We start from the raw sequence: 13432 nt of genomic DNA, 5'->3' as shown, positions 1-13432 counted from the left end.
AAAAAGACTGAAATGTTCTCAGAATTGCAACTTTATTTCTCAGAATTAGAGTTTGAGTCTCGCAATTTGGACTTTATAACTCAGAAAGTGAGAATTGCGAGATGTAAACTTACAATTGCAAGAAAAAGATTTTTCTTTTATGTCAAAAATCTAGGATATTGAGTAAAGATCATGTTCCATAAAGATATTTTGTAGATTTCCTACCATAAATATATCAAAACATAATTTTTGATTAATAATGTGCATTACTAAGAATTTCATTTGGCGGTTTTCTCAACATTTCGATTTTTTTGTACCCTCGGATTCTAGATTTTCAAATAGTTGTATCTCAACCAAATATTGTCCTATTCTAACAAACCATACATTAATGGACAGTTTATATATATACACAGTGCCTTGCGAAAGTATTCATACCCCTTCATTTTTTTCACATTTTGTTATGTTGCAGCATTATGTTAAACTGCTTTAAATTACTTTTTTCCCACATCAATCTACACTCCCTACTCCATAATGACAAAGCACAACATAGGTTTTTAACATTTGTGCAAATTTATTAGAAATAAAAAACAGAAAATATCCCGTTGCATAAGTATTCATACCCTTTTCTGGGACACACAAATGTATCTCAGGAGCATTCATATTGCTTCTAGATGTTCCTACACTTGGAGTGGAGTTAAACTGTGGCAAATTCATTTGAATGAGTCTGATTTAGAAAGACACACACCTCTCAGAAAAGCTCTAACAGCTGAAAATGCAGATCAGAGCAAAAACCAAGATAACTGCCTGTAGAGCTCAGTGACAATGCTGCGACAAAACAAAATGTGAAAAAAATGAATACTTTTGCAAGGCGCTGTATATAAATGAGTCTTATAATGTAGTCCAGGGTCACATATAAGGTATAAAGTAAGTTTATTGAAGGCATAAAATAGTTCTATGTAATAAAGCTGTTAATTGTTTATTGTGAATGTTTCCATTCTCCACGCAGTAGCTCTCAGATCTCAGTTGCATTGCTTAAATTGTATTGTGTTCCTCACATATTCTCTATTGGGTGAACAGTCTTTTAAAACCCTGTCAAACATATCCACTACATGCTACTCGACCAGTGTTTGTCTTTTTTTAATTTCCGTTTGTCCTTGTTTTTTCATTCTTACCATTTCTTTCTTTGTTCCACCCCATCAGATCCCCCTTCCCTGACTACCATGAGCTGAATGAGGATGGAGAACTGTGGCTGGTTTATGAAGGGTTAAAGGAAACTAACAGGTTAAAGAGCAGAGAGAGGAGAGCATGTAGAAATGTGTGAGAGTCTGAGCGTTCAGATTTCTCATCTCTCCATCCTCCGTTTTAGGCTGGTTTTGATCTTTCAGCTTTCTAAAGACATAATCATCTAACAGTGTGCTGTTTATACTTTCCTAAACACTCGTGCCTGCAACATGTTCTTCTTAACATATGGGCAAGAGAGCACTCTTTCTAGTGTTAATGCTGGACTAACCAAAATTAGATTGGAAAACTGTTTTAAAGCAGCATGTAGTCATGAATGCCATAAAGAGGATATGAAGGTGAATACGGCTGCTCTGCAAGAAGCAATGGGCAGGTTTTTCAGCCTTACTTGGGAATGGTTCACTCAAAATAAAAAGTTGGCCATTATTTATGTCTAACATTTTGTTCTGTACGTCAAGAACATCATGTTCCTCCACACATTTTAATGACAATAATCACCAAACCACAAAAGTACCATAAAACTAGTCTGTGCAACTGTGATATTCCAGATCATACAGTAGCTTTGTGGGAAAACCAAGTAGAATTTCCACTGAAAATATTTTTTTTCCCTCAGATTACTCATAATTCAGTTTATCTTGAGGTACTAAAATAACTAAAACTGAAATAAAAAATGATAAAAACACAAATTACTAAAACTTTAACTAAAATTCTAAATATTAAGAAAAACTAAAGCAGCATATAAAAAGTTTGTCAAGACCAACTTTAGGTTGGCTTGAGAAAGCCTAGCTTGAAAGTTTAAAGCAGCTGTAAAACCTTAATGTTTTTAACTTTATAGAGATAGATGTAGCATGATTAGCATGTTGCTAGCATGATTAGAATGTAGTTAGCATGATTCTAATATTTTTCTAACGTGTTTAGTATGTTTCTAACATGATCAGCAAGTTACTAGCATGTCATTAGCAAGTTTCTAGCATGATTAGCAAGTTGCTATCATGTTTCTAGCATTATTAGAAAGTTGCTAGCATGTTTCCAACATGATTAGCAAGTTGCTAGCATGATTAGAATGTAGTTAGCATGATTCTAACATTTTTCTAGCATGTTTAGTATGTTTCTATCATGATTAGCAAGTTGCTTTAATGTTTCTAGCATTATTAGAAAGTTGCTAGCATGTTTCCAACATGATTAGCAAGTTGCTAGCATGATTAGAATGTAGTTAGCATGATTCTTACATTTTTCTAGCATGTTTAGTATGTTTCTATCATGATTAGCAAGTTGCTTTAATGTTTCTAGCATGATTAGAAAGTTGCTAGCATGTTTCCAACATGATTAGCAAGTTGCTAGCATGATTAGAATGTAGTTAGCATGATTCTAACATTTTTCTAGCATGTTTAGTATGTTTCTAGCATGATTAGCAAGTTACTATCATGTCATTAGCAAGTTTCTAGCATGATTATCAAGTTGCTAACATGTTTCTAGCATGATTAAGAAGTTATTAGCATGCTTCTAGCATGATTAGCAAGTTGTTAGCATGTTGCTTACATGTTTCTAGTGTAATTAACATGTTACTTGCATTATTAGCGTGTCATTATCATGTTGCTAGCATGATTAACAAGTTATTAGCATGTTTCTAGCATGATTAGCAAGTTACTAGCGTGTCATTAGCATGTTTCTAACATGATCAGCAAGTTGCTATCATGTTTCTTACATTATTAGAAAGTTGCTAGCATGTTTCCAACATGATTAGCAAGTTGCTATCATGTTTCTAGGCTGACTAGCAAGTTGCTAGCATGTTTATAACATGTTTCTAACATGTTTCTAACATGTTTTTAGCCTGACTAGCAAATTGATAGCACGATTAGCAAGTTGCTAGCATGTTTCTAACATGATTAGCAAGTTGCTAGCATTTTACTAACATGTTTCTGTCATGATTAGCACATTATTTACATGTCATTAGCATGACTGACAAGTTACTAGCATGTTTCTAGAATGATTAGCAAGTGACTAGCATGACATTAGTATGACTGACAAGTTACTAGCATGATTGTAAGTGCTAGGCTAGTCTAGATAGTTAAATAGATTAGAAATATAAAATAGAATGGAAGTTTACATGGATTAGAAATAGTTGATAGAAGTGAAGCTTCTTTTTTTTAATTTGAATTTTGTCAGTTGGAGTTTGAATAGTGTTGGCTCATTTGAACATTCCCTCAATGTAAGTCTATGGGATTTTGATGATATTTAATCTTCAGTATTATAAAAACTATAGGTCGGATCAGTCTGAAAAGATAGAGCACACTAAGTGAGATCAGTCTGAAGAGCTGGGCTGAGTTTGGTGCTTCTAGCTTGGAAGCTCTAGGAAATTGGCCCTAAGCTATTTCTGAGCGCTACTCCTCCTAGAGCAGTGGTCTCAAACTCAATTCCTGGAATCCCTGGATTCCTAATCAAACACAATCCAACTAATCAAGGTCTTCAGGATTACTAGAAACTGTTGAGCAAGTGTGAGTTGGAGCTGGTAGGAGCAAAACTGTCCAGAGCTGCGGCCCTCCAGGAAATGAGTTTGAGACCACTGCTCTAGGAGGAGTAGAAGGAGTCTAAGAAGAATAATGATCTGATTTTTGATGATCTGGAATATAGCACACAAAATGCATGTTCTATTTTTACGGTGTAATTATTCTTATGTGGAAGAAAGCTGCATAAAAAATGATTTAGAATTTCCCCTCAGGTTTAAAATGACGTGAGCGTTAGTAAATAATGACAACACTTTCATCTTTGGATGAACTATTCCTATAACGCTTCTGTCTCTAAGCAGCATCAGAAGCTGTTCTAATGAAGACCTGTGTTTGGTCATTTGCTCTCTCTGTCTGTAGGTTGTTGGAGTCTCAGTTGCAGGCTCAGCGTCGGTCTCATGACAACGAGGTGGAGGTTTTGCGTGGAGAACTGCAGAGCGTTAAAGAGGAGAATAACCGTCAACAGCAGCTGTTAGCTCAGAACCTGCAGCTTCCTCCAGAGGCCCGAATCGAGGCCAGTCTACAGCACGAGATCACACGCCTCACCAACGAGAACCTGGTCAGTACAAACACTCTCGTTTATTTCCTTCATTTCCTGTTTATTTATCCTGTTTATTTAAACAGGATAATTTGACATTTTACATTTTTGTCAGGGTTGTATACATGTCTCATTAGGACTACACTGAACTTTTTCAAATTTTTATGTGGCCCGTAAAAACTGAATTTGTTTTTTGATGGTGATACTTGAGGCACTTTGGGGTGTTTTGCATTGAAACCCACCAATTGTTTATTTGAGCTTCACGATGCCATAGAAGAACCCTTTTTTGTCTAAATAGTTCCATAAAGAACCTTTAACATCTGAAGAACCTTTCTGTTTCACAAAAGATTCTTTGTGGTGAAGGAAGGTTCTTCAGATTATAAAAAGGTAAGAAAGAGATGGTTCTTTAAATGGTTCTTCTATGGCATTGCTGTGAAGAACCTTTTAAAGCACCTTTATTTTTAAGAGTGTATCATGCGATATGATGCTAATCACTTTCAGAACTGTTTTTTCCAGCTTATAAACAATAAAAATATTGATCAGAATCCTAAAGAGCTTGAGTGTTTAAAGTGGCAGATGACAATTGCAGCTTGCGCTTATAATAAACAGAATATTATCATCTGTTGGTGTGTTTGCTAATATATTTCTAGTTTCTATTTATGATTAATGATGTGAATGGGCTTTAAGAATACTTTAATTTTTTGTCTAATTGTGGTTGATATTATACCTGCTCATTTTATGATGAAATACATGAGCAATATCACACGAGTAGATTGAGATATGGCTGTATATCGGCACGGCTGTGATTGTCTACAAGTGTGATATTACTCAGGTAAAAATGTTTTATACAACAGTTCGACAGCATAAGTGTGTAAATAAACAAAATAATAATGGAGTGTCTTTAAAAGTCCACTTTTGATGCAAACTGCTTCCTTCCGCCACGGATTCAAATCTAAGTTTGACAGTTTAACAGCACAAGCCTCTGTTGCTAATTCCAAAACGTCACTTTAGAACTAGTAACAAACTAACTTTGAGTTGCTTCATTGAGAACTTATTGTATTACTGCAGTTAAAGCTCACTGTATTAGAGTATTATAAGAGAGAGATGGACTGAGTGAGTGTGATAAACGTACCTGCATCTGATACAGCATTCAGATATACAGTACAGACCAAGAGTTTGGACACACCTTCTCATTCAGGTCTTTTGGTCTGTACTGTAGCTATGAATTCAACTGAAAAAACTTGTGAAAAAATATCTTTCAGGTGGTCAAATAGCAAATAGTGGAGCTCTGCAGCCACCTACTGGTAAAAGTTATTTGTAGTTGTTTTTTTCTTTTACTTTTAAAACTGGATTTTTCCAAAAGATGGGCAGAAATCTTACACTAAACCATGTGAAATTATCCATGTTATCCCCATGAATTAAAGTTAGAAATGTGGGTCTTTTATAAAGTGAATTTTACATTAAAAAAAAGCAGTTTTTGTATAAAAACCCATTTAAAAATATTTATGTATTAATTTATATATATTTAAAACATATCACTAACCCACTCAAAACTGCACAAATGTAGAGTAAAAACTTCAATAAACAGAAAAATATACAGTACAGACCAAAAGTTTGAACACACTTTCTCATTCATTTGAACCAAACTTTTGGTCTGTACTGTAGGTACGTCATTCTTGATACGAGACAATCGGTATCAAGCTTGTATCAAGCTAAAAAATAACTTCTGCTTATAATGTTTCAATTTAAAAGTGTTTACCAAAGTCCCATCTTTACTGCTGACTCACTCAGAAAAAGTGCCTTGTCACCATTTAATGGCGGAACAACAAAAATAAAATCACCATCACGAACACGTACCGTTTCCTAATACTAAACACTATTATTGAATATATTATTTACAAATTTGAATAATATTTATTAAACAACAGCAACAAAAAAGCCATCAAAAAGTTGCTAGGCAATTCTGTTAAAAAGTACAAAGGCAGCGCTCTGATATACAGCTTTGAATTTGCATAAATATGAGATTTTGCCAAAACTATGTTCTCTGGAACAAATAATAGTTTAATGAGACCAAAGACTGCCCATTAGATTTATTCAAAACGAATTACATCTCATGTTTAACCACTTCAGAGACATCAGAGCCAGCGGTAATGGCCGTAATGAGTTTGTTCGAGCGCTGAACTCCCGCTGACCATCTGGAGACCAGATGTCTGAAAACGTTGAAGCAATTTTTAAATAGACGTTATCTTTATTAACAAACTGCATATTTGAACTATAAACAAGTACATTCTCACCTGATAACCTCTTAAAACTACATCCCATGACACAAAAACAGTAATATTATAAAATGACACTGGATTTAGGCGTCCGCCATGACACTCGTTTGCAAGCGGAGTGATACGATTACAAACCGTGAAGCAGCTGTTGGAGTTCTGACATTGCTTTAATATCACACTCCTATCGGCCAATCAGATTCGAGGACCAGAAAGAACTGTTGTATAAATGTAATACAGCAGCAGTTGTAGAGTTGCACATAGTGATTATTTTGTCTGGGCTCAGATTTATTGGTTCTTAATTGTTTTTTTTTTTCTGTCTGGTTAACAGTTTTGTGTAAAAAATGTAGACATTAGCTACTTTAAATAATGCAGACAATTCCACTCCAATATCATCTGTCAGTTCATAAATCCTGCTGCTCACTCTTTTGTTTTGTGTGATTCTAAAGAAATGATTTCAGATGTGATTTTGTGTGAGCGCTGCACCTGCACCAGGTGTTTGAGAGCTCATCTGAGATGTTTCATTCACAGGAGCTTCACTCTGATGATCCAAAGGAGTATAAAGCCTACAGAATCAGCATGTTACGCAGGATGGTTGTATGTAGGATCGTGTGTGTACAAGTGTGTGCGTGCATGTACCAGAACACTAACTGACACTAGTGTGTGTTGCACAGAATCTGAGCTGCGTTGAACTCTAACTGTGTGTTTAACCCACAGCAGTGTGAATCAACACACTTTTTAATATGTTTCTCGCGGGTGAATTTCACAAAAACTGTCACCCAAACATTAAAACTAAATATTTGATCAAATATGCCTCTGGGCCTCTTCGGTCATTTTTGACCGAAAAATTTTATGTTTCGAATTTTAAAAAATCGTAGCTTCATCAGAATGAGATGACACTTGGTGACTTTTGTTGCATTAGCTATGTGAGTACACAAAAAAATCAGTGACATGATTCGGATATGTTAAAGGGTCAAAAAAAAAAAATTTGTCACACTTGACTCCTTCGCGGTAAAAAATGACCGACATAGGAAATGAATGGGAAATACGAAAAAATGTGATAAATGTTTAAAATGAAGAAACAGTAAAAAAAAATAGGAATCCCAAAGCCCCTGTGTATATGTATATAGGGAGATACAGGAGGTTACATGACATTACAAATAAGTTTTTATTTTTTATGCCACTAGATGGTGCAATTTTCACTTTAAAAAAATGGATTTTAAATGCTTTTACTCTATTTTAATGTGAAATGTTGTATTTATTGAAAAATAATAAATACATAATTAAATTAAAAAATATAATATAAAATATAATTCTAGTGGGAAAAAATTGCTCATTAAAACTGTATAAATATTGCATAGATTCATAAAAAATGCTCAAAATTCTAAATAATAATTACAAAATATTATTGAACAAAAATGTATTTAATTGATTTTCCTGAAGAAAAAAAAAAGTTACTTTTTAAGGCTTCGGTCACTTTTGACCGCGAGGGAGCCAAGTGTGACCCCTAAATGAGGAGGCCCAGAGGGTTAAAAAAAAAAAATTTGGAATGTGACTTTTCTTTGTGAGATTCGCCCATCTTTCTCTTTTATTCTCTCGTAATGAGTTGCATGGACAGATGAAAGCCAGAGCTGATATCTTCAGATTGTTGCAGTATTCACAGATGCTCGTTTGACCTGCTTTGTCCCGATTCTCTAAACCCTCTTTTTCACCCTGCTGCCAAAGAGACTCATTTGTCATAGTGTTGCTGTAATTGATGATGACGATGTCTATCTCTGGCGACAGGATCTTATGGAGCAACTGGAGAAACAGGACAAGACCGTCCGCAAACTGAAGAAACAGCTCAAAGTCTTTGCGAAGAAGATCAATGACCTGGAAGGTACGTGGCACAAGTGTTTACAGACTAAACAGTCAAATTTAGATTTGCAAACCTTAATGTTCACATGTGTTGATGTTGGTCTGTGCACTGTAGGCGGTCAGATGGATGTGTCTCCAGGACAGACGACCGACGAGCCTGTTCATCCAGTCAACATTCCACGCAGGGAAAAGGATTTCCAGGGAATGCTGGAATACAAGAAAGAGGATGAACTGAAACTGGTCAAGAACCTCATACTTGGTAAAACACATAGACCTGGAACTAAAAATAAACCTTAGGGCTGTGCAACTTACCCAAATGCTGGTTCTATTCCATTCCTGTCTTTTTAATTAAAGTGGCAAAAGTCCTTCATAGTAATGAATTCATGAATGGTTTGTGCATGTGTGATTTCTGTCAGAGCTGAAGCCTCGTGGTGTGGCAGTGAATCTGATTCCAGGTCTGCCGGCATACATCCTCTTCATGTGTCTGCGTCATGCGGACTACGTTAACGATGACCAGAAGGTCCGATCTCTACTTACCTCCGTCATCAACAGCATCAAGAAGATCCTCAAGGTCTCAATATACTCTCACAGATCATTCCCCTTTTAAATGTTACAACTTTTTAGATTAATCTTAGGGGCCATTCACACAGAACACGTCTCTTTGTGTCTACAAACATGCAGTGCTCACAAATGTTTTAAATGAAAAAGTGCAGCACAGAATGCCTCCTACACTATATTGCTATCAAATAAAACAATTAAAAAAAACAGGTGAAAAGATAACTAATAGTTATGATTTTACTTACTCAGTCGATTGATTACATTGATTATTGCAAACATTTTTTGTATTACAAGTTTTATAAAATGTTAGGTTTTAATATGCAAATGAGGCATTATTTAGTAAAAGATGCACTCATTTGCATACATTTCTAGTACAAAAATCTAAACACTGGATGAAGTCAGTTTCAATATTCTTGTTTATGTTTTTTGACATATTAGAGTCAAATGTTTTTACAGAGGGGATTTCATTTCGTCACTCCATAAATCAGAAAAAACGTAGAACAGACAGAAAACAATGTATTTTTTTATGATTTTGGGGGGAATAAAATGTATAAAATCAAGCAAATTATATATGAACAAATCCCTCTGTAAAAACCTTCAGGATATATATATATGTAAGGTTTGTTGTGTGTAAGTGCTACTGAAGTGGAGATTTATATCTCAGTGTATCAGAAAAAACTCTTGGCCTTTAAAAATCTGTATTGTAATTGAAATCTATTGACACAAATAGATAAAGTGCTATAAAAGAAACACTTAACGGTGTCTTCTGGATGTTTTCGTTCCACTAGTCTGAAAAAACACTTTATGAAACACCAAAAAGCCCAAAATCTCAAACTTTGCAGGTGCATGAAAAAACAATGTTTTTGCCTGCAGTGTCTCCACTTCATACTGTAAATAAAGGCTTGTTACAATTTCCCCACCTCCAGGGTCTTCTGATTGGTCCACTCTTTAAATACTGACATTGAAAAGTAGCATTTTGGAAACGGCCCCTAAAAAAGGCAAAATGTCTCATTACTGTTTTGCTTTTTCTGCAGAAAAGAGGCGATGACTTTGAGACTGTTTCCTTCTGGTTGTCGAATACTTGTCGTTTCCTGCACTGCCTGAAACAGTACAGCGGGGACGAGGTGAGATATCACACCCTAGACATACATATCCTGTTGTGATACTGCGTTTGGACAACAGTTTGTCGGCACGAGTGTGTAAATACATAAGAAACAACAACAGATTGTCTTTAAAAGCCCTCCTTTGTGCAGAACTATTTCCTTCCGCCACGGATTCAAATCTGAAGTTAACAGTTTAACAGCTGAGAACAAGCCTCTGTCGCTAATTCCAAAACGTCACAACAAACTAACGTTGAGATGCTTCATTGAAAACTTATTGTATTACTGCAGTAAAAGCTCACTGTATTATGTAAAGTTTTATGAGGGAGAGGCGGACTGAGTGATCTGGATTATCTGCATCTGATACAGCATTCATTCTTCATATTCATGATAAAACGTTTGAATGTCCGCTGAGGAATAATGTTAATATCCTTAATATCATCTGTCAAGGGTGATTTCTGATGACAGCGCTGCTCAGTGCATTTGTTAGCTGTTGTTGAAACTAAAAATAACTTCCGTCTAATTTTTCAGTATAAAAGTCTTTACTGCTGATTCGTAAAACTCTCGTTTTTGTCGCCATCTAATGGTGAAACAATGTAGCTAAAATCACTCTCACAAACTCATGCACCATTTATCAATACTAAACACTTTTAAATTCTACTATTATTTATATAAAATATTATTTAGTGATTAATAATATTTAATAAACAAAACAACAGCCATCATAAAAGTTGCTAGGCAATTCAGTCAAATGTACAAAGGCAGCGCTCTGATAAACAGCATTGAATTTACATAAACATTATGAGATTTTGCCAAAACTATTTGCTGTTAGCCATTACATGAATTATATCTCATGTTTAACTACTATAGAGACATCAGAGCCAGCTGTAAATTCCAGAAGATCTGGTCGGGTTGAGGATGTTCTTTGGTGGATGAGCGCTGAAAGGCCGCTGACAATCTTGAGTTCTCAGTTCCAAAAAATTACGATGCAAATTTTCAAATAGACATTATATTTATTAAGAAACTGCATATTTGAACTATAAATAAGAACATTCTCGCCTGAAAACCTCTTAAAACTACATTCTGTGAAACAAAAACAGTAATATTTATAAAATGAAACTGGATTTGGGTGTCCGCCATGACACTCGCTGAAAGAAGTACGATCCAGCAACTTTTGGAGTTCTGATATCGCTCTAATATTACACTCCTATCAGCCAATCAGATTTGAGAACCAGAAAGAACTGTTGTATAAATATATATATAAAGCACAGCTCACACAGACGGTATTAATTTCGTTGATGGAAAGTATTTGTCAGTGTGCTGTTTAATCACAAACAGCAGGAAATGATTGGGAATTTTTTTATTTTTTATTTAACCCTTATTTAACCAGAAAATATTCTCTGAGATTAAAAATGTCTTTCACAGGAGTGTCCTGGCCAAAATGGAGAGCAATACAATCAGTGTCATCACAGATATACACAACACAAACAGCCTAGTTACACTTAAAACCATTTACTGTTTTAAAATGATCCAAAGGCAGCAATTTTTGTAATTTCAGTTTCAATTGAAGAAGATTCCAATCAGACGGAGCTGCATACATAAAAGCCTTCCTACCTAGTTCAGTTCGAACCAAAGGAACAGAAAGAGTATAACAATTTTGCACTGCAAAAATGCTTTTCTTACTTAGATTTGTTGTCGTTTCCAGCCAAAATATCTAAATATTCTTAAATCAAAAAGTATTTTCTAGACAAATAAAAATGATTGTCTTGTTTTCAAAATTAAGTGAGTTTTTGCTTAGAACAAGCTAAATAATCTGCCAATGGGGTAAGAAAAACTGAAATAAGGTGAGTTTTTCTTACCCCATTGGCAGATTATTTTGCTTGTTTCAAACAAAAACGCACTTAATTTTGACATTTTTTTCTGAAAACGACAATAATTTTGACTTGTCTAGAAAACCCTTCTTGATTTAAGAATTTTTAGTTATTTTGGCTGGAAACAAGACAACAAATCTAAGTAAGAAAAGCATTTTTTGCAGCGTGCGAATTAAGAAAATATTTCTCAACAATTTTCTGTTGCATAAGACAACAGAGATAAGAAGGCAACATCCCCAAGATGGCTTTATATGAGAAACTGTGGCTAAAGTAATTGAAATCCATTATTCGATAGGTGCTGTAACCCTGTATGTCAATCCATTTATCTGCATTTAACATGTAGCCACAGCTTCTCTCAGTCTTTCAGCATCAACACTTTCTCCTTCTTCTCTCTCCAGCAATTCATGAAGCATAACACTCCTAAACAGAATGATCACTGTCTCTCCAACTTCGACCTGGCGGAGTACCGGCAGGTTCTCAGTGATCTGGCCATTCAGATCTACCAGCAGCTCATCAAGTGTATGGAGAACATCCTGCAGCCCATGATCGGTGAGCATGTGACCTCCAGGTGTCTTTCTGTCTATTTGTACCACTGTGTATTGATCCCTCTGTCTGTGGCTCTCTCAGTCTCTGGCATGCTGGAGCACGAAACCATCCAGGGCGTGTCGGGGGTAAAGCCCACGGGTCTCCGTAAGAGGACGTCCAGTATCGCCGACGAGGGCACGTACACGCTGGACTCCATCATCCGCCAGCTCAACACCTTCCACTCCATCATGTGTCAGCACGGGACCGACCCGGAGCTCATCAAACAGGTGGTCAAGCAGCAGTTCTACATCATCGGCGCCGTCACTCTCAACAACCTGCTGCTGCGCAAAGACATGTGCTCCTGGAGTAAGGGCATGCAGATCAGGTGCGTGCAGATACACTTTACGCTTGCAAAGCGGTGCAGAATATATTCAGACCAGAGAAATACAAAATGATATCCAAAAAAGGTTGTTATTGCACTGCAAAAAATGCTTTTCTTACTTATATTTTTTGTCTTGTTTCCAGCCAAAATATCTAAAAGATCTTGAATCAGGAAGGATTTTCTAGACAAGTAAAAATTATCTTGTTTTTAGTAAAAACAAGTCAAAATGAAGTGAGTTTTTGCTTAAAACAAGCTAAATAATCTGCCAATGGGGTAAGAAAAAAAATCTTATTTCAAGCAGACAACTAGATTATTTTTCTTACCCCATTGGCAGATTATTTAGCTTGTTTCAAGCAAAAACTCACCTAATTTTGACCTGTTTTTACTAAAAACAAGACACTCATTTTTACTCGTCTAGAAAATCCTTCCTTATTCAAGAATTTTTAGATATTTTGGCTGGAAACAAGACAAAAAATATAAGTAAGAAAAGCATTTTTTGCAGTGTGTAAATTGGAGCAGTCGATACTAATATTTCTTCATAATTCTTGAAAATATTTCGTGATGCGATCTGAGAAAACCCGTTTTCAGGAAATAGAAAAATAGGTT

General features: G+C 35.5%; 1 protein-coding gene across 1 annotated transcript in view; it reads left to right on the top strand.

Annotated features, from left to right (window-relative positions):
- myo5aa (myosin VAa) overlaps positions 1-13432 on the top strand; it is an 87943-nt gene that overhangs the window by 62051 nt on the left and 12460 nt on the right. The window contains exons 30-38 of the mRNA XM_073849987.1: positions 1180-1260; positions 4083-4281; positions 7065-7130; positions 8319-8412; positions 8506-8649; positions 8807-8961; positions 9983-10072; positions 12318-12468; positions 12547-12829. Coding sequence (XP_073706088.1) covers positions 1180-1260; positions 4083-4281; positions 7065-7130; positions 8319-8412; positions 8506-8649; positions 8807-8961; positions 9983-10072; positions 12318-12468; positions 12547-12829 — 1263 coding nt within the window. The remainder of the gene's footprint in view (positions 1-1179; positions 1261-4082; positions 4282-7064; positions 7131-8318; positions 8413-8505; positions 8650-8806; positions 8962-9982; positions 10073-12317; positions 12469-12546; positions 12830-13432) is intronic.

Source organism: Garra rufa, chromosome 11 (assembly GCF_049309525.1).
Source record: "Garra rufa chromosome 11, GarRuf1.0, whole genome shotgun sequence".
In the NCBI taxonomy this organism is placed as follows: Eukaryota; Metazoa; Chordata; class Actinopteri; order Cypriniformes; family Cyprinidae; genus Garra; species Garra rufa.
The sequence above is the reverse complement of the archived record's forward strand: the minus strand, read 5'-3'. Positions and strand labels throughout refer to the sequence as shown.